Source organism: Myodes glareolus, chromosome 21, assembly GCF_982192425.1.
Source record: "Myodes glareolus chromosome 21, mMyoGla1.1, whole genome shotgun sequence".
Classification (NCBI taxonomy): Eukaryota; Metazoa; Chordata; class Mammalia; order Rodentia; family Cricetidae; genus Myodes; species Myodes glareolus.
Genome location: NC_142046.1, coordinates 49,573,171 through 49,592,147, shown reverse-complemented (window position 1 = coordinate 49,592,147; position 18,977 = coordinate 49,573,171). Strand labels below are relative to the sequence as shown.

Genomic DNA, 18,977 nt, shown 5'->3' with positions numbered 1-18,977 from the left:
CTTTACGGACGATTGTCAGTTGAACAGAGAAAGAATGGTAAAAGCAGGAAATCAATGTTCGGCTACCTCCGATGAAATATTTAAGTCCAAGATGGTAAACCCCAGGGGAAGGTTTTCAGCAACAGGATATCCGTTCAGTGCTGAGACATCGCTCAGTGGGACACTGGCTAATTATAGTGAGGGAAAGCAGACCTTCCAGTGCTGAGCTTTGGAGCCTGGGGACCAATCAGTTAAACTTAGCATCCCCATCCCTAATAGTGGACTAGCGTAATGGTCGCGCCTCTGTGCTGCGTCACTGAGGAGCCTGAGGGTGTGTGTGAAGCACAGCTTGAGCAGGCCGGATCTCCAATGTGTTTTGAGTTTCAGAGTCTTCTGAACTTGAGTATTTACAGACTCTACCAAGATCTGCAGTCTGAAATTATTCTGAATGTGTAATTTTATGAGCCATCTCGTCAGCATTTAGATGCATGATGGAACCTCTCTGAGCCTTCGGGACCTAACTTTTGAGCTTCCGTGCGATACAGCGTGGAGAAACAAGTTATACAATAACTCAGGGTGGTAGACATCCAGAAATGCTTTTGAGTGAGCTTGCATTTTATCAATCACCATGCCATTTGAATTTTTTTATTTTTTGAAAACAGTGGTGCATACACTCTTGAAGCAGTTCTTTCAGTCCTGTGCAGCCTGAGCTGGCCCCTAAGATCTCTCCGTGAGCCCTGCCATAGCTGCTGCTCCTTGGGATTCACAGAACACAGCAGACTCTGTAGTCCCTTTGACAGGGTCATATTGCAGTTTGTACGGCTTTGTGATACAATAGGAATTCTGCTCTCCGAAGTTGCTCTGCCAGCCTTTAAAATCTCCCAAGTGGACATACTGAAGTATAAGAGTGGCGGCTGGAACGCTGATTGTGCCCACACATGAACTCACAGGAGCTTATGTGTTCTGCAGGAGAGGTATTTAGAAGGAGCTAGGAAACAGGCCCTGCCTCATTTGGTGCCACCTTGTGATTGACTTGGTTGTTGGTTTTGCTTGTCTTAAGGTCAGTCTTCCAGAAATGCTCTAAGGTTAAGCCGTAGCATCAAGGCAGTATTTTTATTATGTGGTGATTGTTTCAACTCTAATTTATTATTGATCTTTCAGGCCCACAGCAGCAGAACTTTTAAAATGCAAATTCTTCCAGAAAGCCAAGGTAACATGCTTAACACCCCAAGTCAATCTGCTGTTTTGAAATTGCTGTGACCCTGTGGGCATCCAGCGAGGCGTTCAACTGTCGGGGTCGTTTGTTTTGCAGAACAGAGAGTACCTGATTGAGAAGCTGCTGACAAGAACGCCAGACATAGCCCAAAGAGCCAAGAAGGTAAGCTCCATCCACCCCATCTCCCAAAGATCGTCCCCCAGCTCAGAAAGAAAACCATAAAGAAATGGCAAGAAGGTTCCAGCGCACTCTGGCTTCAGTTTGGAGATTATCCGATCATCACCCCTCTGGCCGTGGGTCTTCCTTCCTGTTACCACAGGTTGCTCTTGCAGGTTTAGGTAACAGCATGGAGCTCTCATAATGTCAGTTTGGCATGCAACAGCTCCCAGCCCCCCCAAAAGGAGAGACTGAATGCCGGCAAGGTTTGATGCTGGAGAGGTGAAATAGCTGTATTACTTTTCCTTTGGGTTTTTAAAAAGAGGGATACTCAATTTCAAACCTAGTTTGAAACGGTGAAATGAGAAAAGTGTTTGGTCTGTGTGATGTGGAACAGTATTCTCGAGGCTCATGTGCTCGTAGAGGCTGGAGATCATGTGCCGTTCCTCAGTTTCTCCCCGCTTATTCTTTTGAGACAGAGTTTCTCACAGAACCTAAGCTGACTCTTCGAGACTGGTCGGTGAGCTCCAGGGAGGCACTGTCATGCCCTTCACCCTCTGCAGGCCAGTTCTAGGGTTACAGGTGTGCCCCACTGTGCTGGGTATTTTTATGCCACTGCTTGCAGTGCGGGCTCAGGCCCCAGTCTTTATTGAATGAACTATTTCCCCAAATTTGGTTCCCCAAATTTGGTTGTAAAGGTTGGGTGAATATCTATGGGATTTAATTCATTTCTCATAGAAGATCCATAATCCCTTTCTAGTCCATTTTATGTCCACTAAATTGATTACCTACAGTTTTTTCAGTTCTAGGTTTTAGATTCTCAAAGTGGCATGTAATCATATATGTATTTACTCTGAATTATTTGTCATTATGATGGATTTTCATTATGCTATATGTAAATTCTAATGGGCAGTCATTGGGTTGGTTATTTGGTTTTAAAGTTAGTATCATGGGTTAATAATTAAGAATATATACCCTGCAGATTTAAAAGGAGATGTTTCTTTGCTTGCTTTCCTGTTTACTGGTGTAGAGAGAGCCGATAGGAACCAGAATTGTGTGTGATCTAAATGGAGCTGGCAGATGTACTTTGGATACTGTATCTCAGCACACCCAGGATTAAGTAACTGATGTGGACCAGCCTCTTACCAGGTTAGGGGTATGGGAATTTAAAAATATAAGTAAAGAATATGGAGGTGTATGAAGAATAACAGAATGGAAACCATAGAATTATACCGGGAGGGCATTCCAGTGATTACTGAAATCACCCGTGTTTAATTTTCCATAGCTTTCATACCAAGCAAAACTGGGGGGGGGGGCGGAGAGAAGGTAACAGAAGACTTTATTAACATAATACAAAGGATATCTCACACAATCACTTTATTACTCTAAGACATCAAATCATTATCATTCTGTTGTCTAGGTAGTGAAGCTGCTCTAGATGGGGTATCCTGAAGGCTGCCCCTCCCCAGGTGACCTTATAGTTACAAAAGAAGGAATAGAAGATTGCGTGTCCTGACCATCTCTCAGGACTGAATGGAGCTATGTTAATGTCAAAAGCATCCTGAGTTGGGACATGCATCAAGCAATTGCATCCTGAGTTGGAACATGCAATAGGCTTGTTAGTCAGTCTCCAACTCTCTGACTGTCAGACAAGATGGAAATGGATCCACATTTTAGGGCCTCCACAGTAATTGAGTGCTAACTTCAAGACTTTGACTTTTCAAAAAAACCATTCTTCCAAAAATGTATTTCACTGGCGCTTTAGAGTAGTTTTTAAGCAATTTTTCATTTAGACAAGAATGAGTACCCTACACCCCGCTGCATAAGTATCTGACCTCTCCAGAGTTCTGAAGTGTAACGGCTTCTGGTTTTATGGGGTTATTACTGTGTTCACTTTGTAGAAGCTTCTATGTATCTCAGGCATCTTTCTAGCTGCAGGTCTGAAGGGCCACACAGGTCCCTTGGAATATCCGCAAGGGACCGTTTGTTCTGCGCTTTGTTTTTCTGTCTTGGCTGCGCATTTCGCCTGTTCCCCCAGTCTGCAGGCTGGGTTTGTGTGCCACCTCCTTCCTACAATGTTGACTTCATCTCAAGAGCCTACCCTTGTTCTCCTACAGCACTGGACCCTTCTGCTTCCTTCTTTTTCCATTGATTTTTTTGCCTTTCATTTCCGGTTTCACTGCGTAGCCCAGGCTGGTCTCAAGCTCATGATTCTCTAGGCTCAGCCACACATTCCTGAATGGCAGTTATGCAGTGGTCACTGTACATGGCTCTTCTGCTGTTTTTACATTTTTATAAAATGATTATTTTCTGTGTATTGATGTTTTACCTGCATGTATATCTGTGTACAGTGTACATGCCTGGTGCACTAGGAGGCCAGAATAGGGTGGCAGATCTCTTGGAGTTGAAGTTACGTATGGCAGTGTGCCACCATGTGGGTGCTGGGAATTGAACCTGGGTCCCCTGGAAGAGCAGCCAGTGCTCTTAACTACTGAGCCATCTCTCTAGTCCAGCTTCCTCTGTTTTTCCCCCTTTAAAAAATAGTCCTCAATATAATCTGCTCAGTCTCCATAATGCTACTTGTGTGCGTATGTTTTCAGGGCTGACCTTTGGGGAAGACTGTTTCTCCCTCTCAGCGTTCCTCAGGTGTACTTCGTTTTGTCCCACAAGGGTTGAGGCTGTGGGACCTTTCTCCAGTCCACTCTGGCGTGTTTATTACTGACTTTGTTCAGCTCATGTTTAGTCAGTCGTGTTGGTGAGACTTGATGGGGGTGACTCCTGACACCTAGGAGACCCAGTCTCACAGCAAACTCCCCGGTTCTCCCTCTCACAGTCTGTCTTCCTCGCTTTCCTCCACACTGCCTGACCCTTCAGTTTGGGAGCTGTTCTGTAGTCATGTCCATTGGGACTGGGCTCCACAGCTCTGCATATTGATTGGTTGTGGCTTTCTGCAATGGTCGCCATTTGATGCAAAGAGAAGGCTCCGTGACGAGGGGTGAGGACTGCACTTAGCTGTGGGTCTAAGCACAGATGTTTAGAACGTGAGCCCTGTGTTTCTAACTAAACAATTGTAATTAGATTTCTATCTTCCTTTCAATCTCTTGTTCTGTGTTTCCTTAGACTCTGCTTCGTGATTAACTTTCTGACTTTGCTCAAGAGTGCCTTCCAAACAAAAGCAAACATGAGGACAGATAAATGAAAAAAAAACTAAAAAAAAAGAAAAAAGGAAATAAAAGAAAGATTTCTGCCTAATAGAAAGGCCAAGGTTCTCAGTACTGAATTTCTAACTGCATAGTCTACCCTCCAGGAAAATGGACCCTGTGCGGCTCCTAAACGCAGCGCAGACTTTCCCTGTGGCCGTCAGGCTGAGATGATGAAGAATCTGTTCAGGCCATGACTTTATTTTCTTCCCTTAAAAATATTTTATTCCATGTCACTGTGATATATATCTCAAATCCCATTTTGCCTTATCTCGGACAGAAAGCAGCTAGAACTGTGAGGGATTTGAATTTGCAGTCATGCCTTCTCACATGCCTTGGTTTTTCTGCATTATTACTATTATTATTATTATTGGATTTTTTTGTTTTGTTTATGACTGAGTTTTAATATATAGTCCAGGCCTTTAACTCATGACCTTCCTGCCTCTGCTTCCCAAGCATTAGGATTGCTGGTGTGACCACTACACGTAGATCCTGGCTTCTTGAATTTAGGCCTTAATTTGTCATCTTTCTTTCAAACAATAGACAACTCTCCATCTCAGAATTTCGCAGAGTAAAAGGAGACTACTAAGTTTTTAAGCATCATCTAGGGAAGGCCTAGAAATGTTGTCCTGGCTGTTTTGCTTCCTAAAGATGACTGCTCTCCTGTCTCATACTCCTCTTCAGGTATCCTTGGTCTGTTGTCTGAACCCCACCTCTCATCCAGAGAGTTGCAGACAGGTGCACAGGTTAGACCTCAGCTCGACAGTGCATTTGCTCTTCATAGCAGGATGCCAGACGCTCTTCCTGTTCTTCTGACCACGTGTCCTTGAGTGTCACAGAAAGCCTTCCACTTCCACCCCGTTTTCCACTCATTGGATCTCAGTTGTTTGTTGTGCACACGCACACACCTGCACACACAATATTCCGTGTAAAGCGTTTTTACCATTCTGTCATCTTTTCCTAGTGCATGTTTAGGGATCATCTTGATTTTCCTTGGCCCTGACTTTCCTGTCTTTGGTGAGAAAATTCTGTAAGACCCCTGGTTTAAAATGTAGGGTAGTGAGGTACTTGACACTCCTGGACCCTGAGATGTTCCCTGTATACTAAGTTAACCATGACCTCCAAGAGCCGAGCTAGGAATAGCTATTTATGTCTTCTCTGCTTCACAGATGGCCTTGTTCGTGAGCAGGAAAGGTTCCATGCCATCTCTGCCTTTCACAGTGCTTTCTTGGGTCCTGATTCCAGATGCCTTTGGATGCATGATGGCCTGTCACTCACTGTGTTGGGTTCAGTAGGTGGAGAAGGGCATCATTGAGTCTGTTAAAACTGAACACAGATGCGTGAGGTTGTACACATAAGTTTTCGGGGACATTCAGTCCTCAGAACTGGCTGTGGCCTAAGGTTTATGGCCCACGATATGAACCCTGATGGTCCACATTCGCAGTTCATATCCATGTGCTTTCTGAAACCCACACAAGGCGAGATGGAGTCCAGCGGTCTGAGCCACAGAGACGGACAGGGGTCACCCGGTGAGCAGAGCTCTTCCTGACCCAGAAGGGCTGGGTCTGAACACACAGTTCGTAGTCCTCTTACTGTGGTCACTCAGTGCTCATGGGAAGTCGGACAAGCAAAAGGGCTTTTGCTTGCATTGTATTAACCTCACCATCGAAAGGTTAAAAATGGCTAGTGGTTAGCTGGTCTGTATCAGAAGGAGAAAGGGAGCGAGACATGGTGGTACGTCTGTTATCTCAGCACTTGGGAGGAAGGAACAGAGGTAGGCAGATCTCTGAATCTGAGGCCAGCCTGGTCTACATAGTGAGCTCAAGGCCGACCAGGTGACCCTGTCTCAGAACGAAGCAAAATAAACAACCAAAAAGCACATAAGGAGAAATGGAAGTCATAGCAATGTCCTGCTGGGTACGAACATGAATTTCTTTTATTAGTCTGTAAGATTGGTTACTGTAGTTTGAGAACCTAACACTATCAGCCCTATTTGATTCTAGGGTGAGTTTGGGCACCAGCAGGTGGAAACACTACAGTTCACGTTTATTTAATACTGTGGAGCCTGATCCTTTTTCACTTTCTTTTTGGAATTAGTTTCACACTTGCTAGAAATGTAGACACAGAGCGCACGACTTCCCGCCTCGTAAGAGACGGAGGTGCCCGGCACACAATTTTCTGCACGTGTTTCCGTTTTCACCCTTTCCTCTGAGCAGTTCAGAACACAGCACGCGGGGCACCCTTTGCCCACAGCTGCTCTGCAGGTGGTGTGTCTCCCAAACAAGGACAGTCTCCTGCAGCACAGCAGTACAGATCAAAAGCAGAAAAGTTGCGTTAACCTGCACATACTCTGAAGTTGTTAGTTTCGTCTGTTTCCCTACCGGCTTGAATCCACACTGTTGAGCTGCGCTTGTTTCCTTTGATCTAGACTGGTCTTTCTCTTGTATAGCTGTTACACTTTTTTTTAAAACTGTTTTTTATTGAGCTATACAGTTTTCGCTGTTCCCCTTCCTTCCCTCTCTCCTTTTACCCTCTCCTTGACCCCCATACTCCCAGTTTCCTCAGGAGTTCTTGTCTTTTCCACCCTCTATGTGGATCCGTGTATGCCTCTCTTAGCATCTTCTTTGTTGTCTAGGTTCTCTGGGGTTGTGGATTGCAGGCTGGTTTTTCTTTGGTTTATGTCAAAAAAAACCCCACTTATTAATGAGTACATATTATATTTGTCTTTCTGGGTCTGGGTTACTTCACTCAATGTTCTTTTTCTAGATCCATCCATTTGTTGCAAATTTCAAGATGTCATTATTTTTTACACAAAAGTTTGGAAAAAGTCAATGAATCTCTTGTTAGACTTTTAAAAAAAGTTTATTTTTTTTATGGACAGTGTTTTGCCTGCGTGTGTGGCTGTCCACCAGAAGAGGGCGCCAGATATTGTTACAGATGGTTGTGAGCCATCATGTGGTTGCTGGGGTTTGAACTCAGGACCTCTGGAAGAGCAGCAGTCAGTGGTCCTAATCACTGAGCCATGTCTCCAGCCTTAGCTCTGACACTTTTGAAGAATCTGGGTCAGTTATTTTGTAGAATGTCCCTCGATAAAGGTCTAAATAAATAGCTGGTATTCCCCCACAGTTGGACTCACCCGCATGTTTTGACAGGCGTCTCAGAAGTGATGCTGTATTCTGGGTGTATCGTATCATGTGTCCTGCTGAGGTTTAATGGAGGTTGTCTGCTTTAGGCATCTAAAGATGCTGCTGTCAGCATCTTTGTTAAAAACACAAGTACTGTTCCTTAATAGGAGTGGCACGCTCATCTCCTGGGTCATGACATCTTTTTTTCTAAGGCAATATTTATTCTGAGCCATTGTGGCTGCACATCCGTAGGATGTCAGCGGGAGGGATTTCTTGTGATTTGTAGTGCACAGGGCACATCACATCAGTCTTAGGCAAGAAGTGAAGCGCGCTGTGCCTCCTCCAACTTTGCTGGGCACAGGTATGACCGGAGTGAACAGCCTGACCTCTGTACACAGCATCACAGATTCTGTGCTGCCTGGGGCTGAGCCGTGGCCAGCACGGGATATCTGACACCGTGCTGAACAGAAGCAGATCCCGAGTCCACAAGGACACCGTGGCGATTACATGAATAGAGAGGTCACCCATGGCTGGGGAAGCCTGGATGCTCTACAGGCACGCAGGCACACTCCTGAGGTGGGTGATGGGAATGGCTTCTCCAGCAAGGGTTCTCTGGATGGGGATGGAGAAAGAGCTCCTGGGAGCACACAGGAGAGTGGGTAATCACAGCCTTTATTCTTTGGGACTAGGGTTTCCCTGCTGTTGCCTGTCTAGGCGTCTTCATATTTTCTTTTCTGCCCCATAAAAGCCAGAGGTAACCTCAGCTACCAGGAGACATGCCCTGTGCTAGCCAGGAGCCCGGGAGTCGGAAGCTACAGAGTGCACAGCGGCACAGCGATGTTCCTTTGGAGGGCATCGCATCACTGTTTTTTTTTTTTTTTGTTTTTGTTTGGTTGTTTGTGTGTGTGTGTGTGTGTGTGTGTGTGTGTGTGTGTGTGTGTGTTCCTGTCTTTGTTCCAAACAGTTGTGCACGAGGAGGTTAAGGAAGTTGCTTTTATTTCATCTTGCAGACAGCAGCATGAGAGGTATCCCCCAAAGGCTGACATGGGAAAGGGACCCCCCCCACACACACATACGCACACACAAAGGCGAGCACGAGTTAGGCAGGAGCTCCATTCTTATTTCTAGTCCGTGCTGCCTCTGCTCCCTTCCGAGGAAGAGGAGAGGGACAGGAAAACAGCTAAATGGATTAGATAAGGGAGTGGGTCTGTTACTCATGCTCAGCCCCAGTTGTCCAGTTTCAGCACAGGAAGGATGGAGGGATGGCCATACCATTTGCGACCACTGGGGGAGCTGTGTCGTGGTAGGGAGCTAGAGAGTTTGACAGCTTTCTGGTGGGTCTGGGTGAACCTCAATTGGTAGAATGGCTTGAGACCTGGCTGGTGAGAACTTGGTAGCACCAGCAGTTATTAAGTCACGTTTGGTGAAAGGACATGTTAAATAATGAGCCTAGTTTAGTTTCTCTTTCATAAATGGGCGGAGACGGTATCTTCCCATGTTTGTGTGTATAGCATTGCGTTTGGGACAAACTTTGCAATAAATGGTTGTTATCATATAGTATGTGTTATTATTTTGTAATCATTCATGTTGCTTTTGTTATCATTTTGCTCATAGGATGCCCTTGTTCCTGTTTTCTGCTTGCTGGCGTTGGTGGGGGATGCCACACAGTCTCTTTCTGCCCCCGCTCCCAGTAGTGGGCTCTGAGGTGCAGAGCTATGCAGGACAGTCCAGACAGTGACACTCACCTCTCGTCAGGGAATGTGGCTCGCACATCACAGGACTGTAAAGCCCAAAGGGTCGTCGCGTGGGAAAGGTGATGGAGCTGGGAGAGGAGAGGAGAGAGGAACGCAGTGTTTACCGTGCACTTGCATGTGTGGGGTCGACAGTTGGTTCATCTTTATCTCAGTTACTGCATCATTGCCACCATCAGCGAAGTTCTGAGGATATCTGTTGGATGCTAGAGAGGTTGATATATGTGAACTTGTTAAGAATAGTCGGAAGAAACCACAACTACTTTTAAACCTGTGTGGAAGAGTAAAACTTAATGTAGGATAAGAATGCTAAGTCTTTATTAAAAGTTACAAGGGTTTAAAATGGAGAAATATTTGCCTTTGTTTTCAGACCAAAAAATTGCGGTGCTGGAACACTGGGCCTTGACTTTAGCTAGCCATGGTCATAACTTCACACCTTGCCACCATTTAGACTTCTTTAGTTGACAAAGCGGGAAATTGTTTTTAAGTTACTTTCTGCAAGGTTACTTTCTCCCCTCCTGAAATCTTAACTAAGGTGTTGAAACCCCTTGAGAAGAAATAAGGTGACTTTAGCTTTATTCCATGTTTTCCCAGTAGAGGGCAGCAATGAGTTTTGGAGAATCCCCAAAGGGAAGTTTGGCCTTTTGAAGGCATCAGACTGTAGTAGATCAAAGGTGACTGAACTGGACAGGTCAGGCAGTTGGCTGCCGTTTTATTCAACAGGCAATTGAAGGCATGATGGTTTAAGTACTTTCCACTTTGATTCTAAATTAAAATTCTTGAATTTGTGTTACATTTTCTATTAACAAACCAAAGTAACCTAGCATGTGTTCTACACAATTCTTGTTGAAACCAAAAGTCTTAATTTTGCAAAATTGATTGGAGTGTTTCCAGTATTTAGTGATTAAATTAATACAGTTAAGTAGTATCAAGTTATTTCCAGAGACTGCGTTGGTTTCTAAGACTCTCCCTAGTGCTGGGTGAAGAGAGGTAGGAGTCACTCAAAGTGAACGCTAACTCTGGAGGAGAAGTAAACCAGACTCTAGCCCAGCTGCCGCACGCGCTTTCTGTTTCTATGGTAAACATAATGACCCGAAACAGCCTAGGGAGAAAGCGTTGATGTCAGGGTATACTTCAGGGTAACCATCCATCTCTGAGGGAAGTCGGGGTAGAAGTGAAGCAGGAGCCTTAAAAGAGCGCTGCTTATTGGCTGCCTCTGGTTCCCGCTCAGCCTATGGCGTCCGGGTCCACCACCGTAGGGGTGGTGCTGCCCACAGTGGGCTGGGCCTTCCCCTCACCCCTGTCCATCATCAGTGAGACCGTTTCTCTCAGGTCTGACCACAGGTGAATCTTAGCAAGGCAATTCGTCAGTTGAGGTTTCCTCTTTTCAGGTGAGTCTAGGTTGTGTGGAGTTGATAATCAAAGGTAGCGAGGATACCCGGATGCATCAAATAGGCTCGAGGTTGCAGTGCCCTTCAAGTCCGTGTTCCCTGCTCGTGCTCGTAGGGACAGCGGCGGTGGTGAAACACGTCATTGCTCCTGCTTAGAGGTGTAGATCAGTGTCAGAAAAGCTGGAGTTACTGTTTGCCTGGGATGGCGTCTGGGACAGGTCTTCCGAGAGTGTCGGCCCACAGTTGCTTCCACTCCACGTCTGGAGTCAGTTTAGAATAGACTTACTTTGGTCGGAACAGTGATTTTATCACTAGGGGGCGCTGTCAGAATAGTTCATTTCAGACTGGACGGGCATCCTTTACTACTGTGTAATAATTCCTGCTCCTATAGATTGTGTTCTTCTGCTTTGTGTTTGTGCTGGATGTGAATTGACAGGCGAGGGTAGAGGAGACGGCAGGGGAAAGCCTCATAGTGAATTACTCTCCATGCAATAAATGAAGTGAGAAAAAAACAAAACAAAAGACCAAACTTTTTTTTTCCTGTTGTTAAATTTTTTTCTACTCCCTGATTTGAATTGGGAGCAAAAAGGATGAAGGAAATACCGTGTTTCTATGGTTCTCACTTGGAAGAAAGTCTTTGTCTTTGTCAGGTATGGGAGGTTTGGGGGCCCATTTTGGAGATTCGGAAATGGTGATAAGAACTCTAAAGTTCTTTTAAACTGTCGAGAGCCGACAGCTTTCCATCATGGAAACACTTAGTGAGCTTCAGGCAGAATCTGCCGTGTTGTGCAGCAACCACACGCTCGAGGTCTGCGTGTTCGTGTGCATTTGGTGTTTCCTGTTCGCCTTGGGAGATTTGCTCACATGGGCCTTTGCACATGGCTACCTTTTCTAGAATAGACTGCATGCATGTGCTGATGAGGTGTCTCCATCCCTGTGTGCCTCCCACCCTCCGTCCACATTCCTGAGCCTCTGGGCCTGGCTCACAGTCCGCGGCCTTCCAGCTCCTTGAGATCCCTCACACCGTTACTCTTAATGTAGAGAAACTGTTCAGAAAGACGTTCGACTAGAATTGTAAGATAAGTTCATCACAGGCTTCTTGTCAGTGCTAAGATGCTAAGCTCCTGCTGCTTACAGGATGAGGGCACAGCACACAGGTGTCTCTGTTTCACCATCCACACCTCATCCCTTGGCAGGCCTGATAGAGCTGCGGTTTACTTTACTTACGGACTTGAGCATGGTAGCCCGTGGTTAAATTTGGGAGGTTTGGAGACAGGGCCTAGCTGGAGGAAAAGGGTTAATGGGAACTGGGTCCCAGTTCCAGACTTAGCGTGCTGCTTCCAAGTCTGCAGAACTGAAACAAGGATGTGCCGTGTGCTCCTGCCACCGTGGAGCCACATAGCCCAGGCTTTCCTGCCACAAGGGACCAGGTCCCCGTTAACTGTGATCCCCAAATCAGCTCCTCTACTCTGGAGCTGTTTCTCCCGGGGGTTCTTTTAGGGGACAAGGCAACAAGAAGACGAGCAGCTCGCTATAGCTGCAGGTCCGGGGTGAGGCTCTCTCACAGCCCTGCAACCCAGGTGCTCTGCAGTGTCCCGTCTGTATGGCCATGGCACTCTTGAGTTCAATTCTGTCATTGCACTTGATGGCACACGGAGCTCACACCCTTCAGTTTTGCTATGCTGCCATCCCGAGAGTCCCATGGGTCTGAGAGCAGTGTCTTGGGAGTTCCTGTGGTCAGTGCTGGGCACCGTCTCTAGGGATTCTGAACGATAAAGTTCAGGGAGTAAGAGGGCGGGGCATTGGCCTCTGGCATAAATGTGAGAGCAAAAGGCAGTTAAACCTGGTTTAGCCTTTCAGCTCCTGTGGGTTCCCTGTGGTTCACAGCTGAGATTCGGATGCAGCTGACTCAAGGTTTACAATTTCCCATTACCAGTGACTTTTCTGGGAATCCTTATCCTAAAGTCGGACAATGGAGGGGTATCATCTCAGCAGGGTGGCCCATGTTGGGGGGCTGACATTTGGTCTCTGCCTAGCATATTCTCATCCTCTGATCACAAGCACACGACTGTGTTCCTCTGTTACCCGAAGCTTTGTTCACTTAGTTAGGTGTTGCAAAACCTAGGCTGAAATTAATTTGAGTACTCCCTAGTCCTTTCTACATATCCCCCTTTTCACTGAGGGGAAATCGTTTTAAACTCTCTTCATCTCAATCTTGGAAATCTTGAAAAAGAGTTTGACCTTATGGAAATGAGAAAGAGAAAGTCATGGATGGTACAGAACTTTTGGGCACCGTGGGGACAGGAAGGAGTCCATGTTGTGGAAAGGAGCCCAGGTTGTGCCTTCATGCCCCTTTCCCGTCCTGTCCCCTCAGTCGAGAGGACTGTGGCGAGGTAAACGGAGAGGTGCAGAGCAAGTTTAGGGAAAGAAAGAAGGGCAAGGCAAGGGCCCCTCTTGTTTGGGGCTAATCAAATGTGATTGGCTTATTAGAGATTCAGGACTAACTTTTTGAAAGGCAGAATTACTTTGTATTTTTAGAAGAGATCTTTGAGATTCAGTCGTTTTACAACAAATTAAAACGGAAGGCAGCTAGTTAAGGTTGCTTTGATAACAGACTTTTTTTGAAGCTTGCTCTTTAATTACTGCTGACGCCCTCAAACACTGATTTAAAAGTGTCTCGGAACTTCTGCTTTCTTTCCCAGACTCAGAAACAAAGAAAAGGAGCCCTGTGCCGCCTGCTGAGCGGCATCCGCCCATGCTGAACAGTGCCCAGTGCCCAGCGCCTTCAGTTCAGCCTGTACAAGCCGCTTGGCTTCTTAACCAGTGTGCTAGCAGGTCCCAGTGACCTGGCTGGGCTGGAAAGGGCATGCATGCAGGGAGAAAACACAGACTCTGCAGAAGTTTCATACAGTGGTCCAGTGGTCGAGGAAAGGTCCTGGGGAGCTGTGGCCGAGGAAGCCAGCGCCACCTAAGTATGCTTGCAGGTCGAGCTGTTAGGACAGACTCCAGCTAGTCCTGGCTCTACCACCCACTCCCGGGGTGGCCTTCAGTGTCAGCTGCGCTACTCTGAGCATCTCGTGTAACACGCAGACGGTGGCATCTCACTGATTCCTAGGTTCAGCAGCCAGAATCCTCAACTGTATGGCCTCTTTTAAACCATCCGGTTTTCCATGCTATTGACCCTTGAGTCTTTTATACTCTGCTGTGCTCTCTGAGTGGGGGTGTCAGCCCCTCTTCCGCGGGAGACCGGAAATACATCCCAAGGAGTCATTTCTCCAAAAGCTAAAACTGGATTCATGCTTCTCTGTCTATCGCTCACGATCACGTGATCACATTTTCATCCAGATGATGGTAGATACTTTGTGTCGAGAGATTTTTATCATCTTAGTGGTGACATAATATTCCAATGCAAGGATGATTAACTAATTGGTTCTTTTAACTACAGAGAAATGAACATCACCGTCTATGCATTGTGGCTAAAATGTTATCTGTTTGATAGGATATATTCCAAAGAATGAATTTGTTTTATAAGAAGTGACCTATAATTATTGGTGAGTCTGGCCTTACTGATTCTTAAAATTAAGACATTTTGTTTAAATCTAAGTCTGGGTCTAGGGTTCTTCATTTGCAAAGTCGTCCATTAGGCACACAGACAGGCAGACACGGTGTGTGCCTCCTCACCTGTAGTGATCAGTGTTTGATCCTGCAGAGGCAGTGATGCACATGTGGCTTATTTCGGCCTTCTCCTAGGGCTGCAGAGAGAGTTGTGTGGGGCCCAAAAATGTGAGCCTATTTCCACCTTGTCTTAAGATAGAGAGTTTCCTCTTGCTCAGAGGTGCTGACAAGTGTGGCTACACACCCTGACCTAGGGTGTGGTTCTGTGATCTTTTGGACATTAAGATCCACTCCACCCCGACCAAAGGTCAGAGAATTCAAGCTGTCCTTCTGGTCCTTCTTTTGAATTAGGAGATTCGACCTATGGAGTGGCTGCCTTCAGGTTTCTTGGCCTAGGGTGGGCTCATTGCCTAAACAAGAGAATGCCAATGACTTAATGTTCCGACGTATTGGAGCAAATAACTGTTCCAGTTGTCCTTGGTGTCCTGTTCAAGCAGTCTTTTGTCGTTTCCCCCTGTGGCCTTGGGGTATAAAAGCGTCTGGAAAATGAACACAGGCAGACTTCAGTATTTACTGGAACTCCCTTCCCGTACACTCCTATATTTTCTGCTTTATGGTTTTCACCCACATCTTCATACTCTTCACTTATTTTTCTGATCCTCACGTGCCTACCCTGGGAAGTGGTATACTTGTCGAAGCATGGTCCCCAACGGAGTTCCGAAATGTGGGGCAGTTTTACAACCTTGGCGCTGTAGGTAGTGCAGGAAAGATTGAAGCGCGCCTCATCCTGAAGCACATGGAAGGTGGGCGGCGAGGGACACTGGCCGTCTTGCTCTGTAGCTGAGGGCGGGGACCGGCTGAACGTGTTGTGTCAGGAGGTATTTTTCCCACTACTCTGTCACCGTAATCGCTTCTGTCCAGAACGAACAGGAGACAAAGCAGCCGCCAGCTGGAGGGTGCTGACCAGGCCCCTTCCATCACCTGCCAGGTTAAGCAGACCCCGTGCTCTGGCAGGTGTCTCTGCTGGGCCTCGGGCCGGGCATTATGGCATCCACAGCCAGAGAGCTCTCTGATGTTATCACTTTGGTCATATATGAGTTTCCTTACTCTGAGCACCTCTGATCTTTAGCTCTTGTGTCTTCCCCTCCGCCCCCAGACAATGGTTCTCCGTGTAGCCCTGCCAGTCTTGAAACTCACTCTATAGACCAGGCTGGCCTCGAACTCACAGAGATCCCCTGCCTCTGCCTTCCGAGTGCTGGCCTGTGCCACCACCACCAGCACTTGTGTCTTGTAGAGATGGGAAACTTTTGAAACCATGCCCCCAAATTTTTCACTTTGTAATCTGAACATTTGAGTCATATGTCACAGAGACCAGGCGTGGCTCACACGACTCCCTGCTCTCTTAGTAAACAGGCTGGGTGGTGGCGATGCCTGCTTCATGCTTTCTGGGTTGGAAGGGCCACGTTGCTGTGCGCATACCGTCATGCTGAAAGCTTATCCAGTTGTATCTCAAATGCCCACCCTTTTTGTCTACCGCTTGTGTCTCTGGCCCCTCTGCCATGCAGGGTTTCCTGAGCTCTCCGCTTGCTGTGGGAGCAGCCGATCCTCATTGTCGGGTTTCCCATTCTCTCAGAGCCGTGGAATCTCCTGGACGGGTGCCTTCCTTTGGCGTTAACAACTCTCTCATAGTCATGATTACAGCGACCTCTGATATCACTGGTGTTAGTAGCACAGGCCTTCACTTTCACCATCTCCTGAATGCCAAGAGGATGTTGAGAGGCTTTGTTTCAGCAAGGAGGGGTAGGAGGCAGTGGCGTGGCAAGTTCTCATTGGGCCATCCGAAGAGGGTTTGGAAACGATTTGGCCTCATTGTGTAGGAGAGTTTTTAATGTGTGTAGACCAGTCAGTAACTAAACACCTGGGGTCGAAACCAAAAGGGGCCCGAAGACCTGGAAGACACCCTGGGTTTTGTCCTTAGCACTGGAGCTGCCCTGTCATGCCCGGAGTAATCCTGGAGGCCTTGGGCAGATGTAGTAGAGTGTCGATCCTTTGTCTTTCAGGTCACGTAGTAGGGCTGCAGTGCTGGGGGCAGTGATATGTATCACTTCATCCATGTATTCAAGCATGTTGTATACAGGCACATGATCATTTTATGTTTGCCAATAAGTAGACAGGATTGAGGCAATAATCCAAACCAGTCATGAGCAAATTCTGTGAACCATCAAAAAGACGAAACTTGAATATAGGGTGTGTCTGGGGGGCAACCCTTGGAATGCTATCATGACATTCAGTGTGAGTCTTGCCCTGCCCTCATAGTTAATTCTCTCAGGAACGCTCTCACAGACACCCTGTCCCCTAGTGGCACCCCTCACCAGCTCCAGAGTGAGTTTGTCAAGTTGATGACCAAAATTAACGATCACAAAGAGAGACGGAGCAGTGTGAAGATTGAGTGGGTTCTAAATCAGTGGCTAAGACTTGGATTCCAGCTTTTGACTTCAGTGCTTTTGACTTCGATGCTTTTGACAGAACATCGCTTAAGCTGCAATTAGGTGACAAAGACAATTAATGGACTGGGAGTTCATTAAGGCGAGGGACCACCCTACTTGGTTTTCTGTCCTCAGTGCTCAGCATGCTGTGTGATCAAGTCAGAGCCTAATAGATGTTGACCAGGAGAATGGATGTGAATGTGATGAGATTTATTTTGTCTTCCTGGGAGGTTGGGCAGATGCCCGCCAAACCTATTCCGGTAAAGATCCAGCGATGTCCTTGTTTCTCGTTGTATTTCGGGGAAGAGAAGGCCATGCCCACTCATCCCCAGTGGAATGGAGGAATGTGGCACACATTGCGGTACTCCACTCACGTCCAAGAGCCTTGGAAACTTCAGGTGGATCACAAAGTGAAATTCAGAGAGAGAGATTGGAGAGGTGGTAGTGTGGCTCAGTGCTAGAGTATTTCCCTGACATGCTCAGGGCTTTGAGTTCAACCTGTAGCAACACACACACAGACACTCCTGCGTGCACATACATGTGCACACACCAGAGAGATAGACAGAGACAGAAAGAGACAGAGACAAAGGGTCAAGTAGATATTTTGAACTTTTCTTTGAATTTATGAGAAAATTATGCATTTTATGAAATTAATTTTGCTTTAGAGTATGTTCCTCATAGTGTCTACATATGAGCAATAAAATGATTGGGTTACTTTATCAGTAGTGATAGTGGTATATCCATTTCTTCAGGCTCTAGTATGTAGTTACAGACCTTTGCCATTGTTGAAGCTTGGGTAATCTGTGGGGCGGTTCTGCTTTAGACATGGATTATATTTTGTGTTGACCTCCTGGTCTCACTGACAGTGAAGGCAGATGGAAGGGAAGGAAAACAAAGTGTACTTCCATGTTCTGGGTGCCATGCAAAGGGACCTGTGTCTGTGACACTCCTTAGCAATGCAAGGAAATAGTTTAGCCTGCTCTGTAGCCCACGTGATGGTTTTAAAAATTAATTTGTAAGATCGATGTACAAAAGACAGATGTGTAATGCATCCATGGGTGGATGGTGTCTCTTACGTCCTCACAGAAGGTAACTTCAGTCATTGTAGAAACACTTTGTTCTACTGGTAAGCAAAGACATGCTTAGTTCTGTAAGCATCTCTTTGTCCATGTTCTCCATATAAAGACAGCCACATGTAAAATGCTTGAAGAAATCAAATAATAGGACCATAAAAGTGAATCCATTATAAAATACCCAAGTGACCAAGCAGAGTTGATAATACTCATTTTCATAAATGAAACACATTAGAATTAGGAAAACAACATGCACACACACATGCACACACACGTGCACACATGAAATGCACCCAACGAATGGCTTAGAAAGATAAAGATTTTGTGACCGCGTAGATGAAGCGTCATTACAGAGAGCATTGTTGAGACGGAGAAAATCAAGAGTGCAGCGGCGCACAGGGATCGGAAGTTGAAGTTAACGCGAGACTGAAAGAGAGGACAGAATGAGAAATGACTGTCCCATCTCAGTGAGAGGCTCTCAGAGCTGTCCGTGTGGAGAAACAGGAGAAACAGCGCCAGCAGAAGAGAAACTCCCAGCCACATAGAAAGTACGGTGGTGCATGCCTGCAAACCCAGCATGTAGGAGGTTGAGACAGGAGAAACGGAAGTTCACGGCTAGTCTTTAAAGCCTCCCTGGGCTACTAGAGACCCTGTCTCAAAACCAAAGCAAAACAAAAGACGGAGAAATCTTGTACTTTGAAACCTGAAGCAGAATGATAGACATCCAAAGTTTTCACAATATAAAAACCAGCTAGACTGTAAGGCTGAGTTCGGATGACCCCTCTGAGTTTGAGGCCCATCTGGGCTACCTAGTAATGCCTTTTTATAAAGGAAGAAAAAAAAATAAACCCAAATGGAGGAGCATTGAGCACCACCTGCTTGTAATAAGTGGCGGCCAGCAGACAGCTCAGGAGCAGCAAAGAGAAAGAACCTGGAAAGGAAGGAACAACTTAATCTCTTCAGAGAATAGGGAGGCATTTCAGAA

The 18,977-nt window shown here is 46.3% G+C and overlaps 1 protein-coding gene across 4 annotated transcripts in view; it reads left to right on the top strand.

The window, feature by feature from the left end:
- Positions 1-18,977, top strand: part of Stk39 (serine/threonine kinase 39) — a 267,625-nt gene that overhangs the window by 108,335 nt on the left and 140,313 nt on the right. For all 4 annotated transcript variants that reach the window (XM_085681003.2, XM_048426001.3, XM_085681007.2 and 1 more), the window contains exons 9-10: positions 1,141-1,189; positions 1,292-1,357. In XM_085681003.2, the coding sequence (XP_085537129.2) occupies positions 1,141-1,189; positions 1,292-1,357 (115 nt within the window). The remainder of the gene's footprint in view (positions 1-1,140; positions 1,190-1,291; positions 1,358-18,977) is intronic.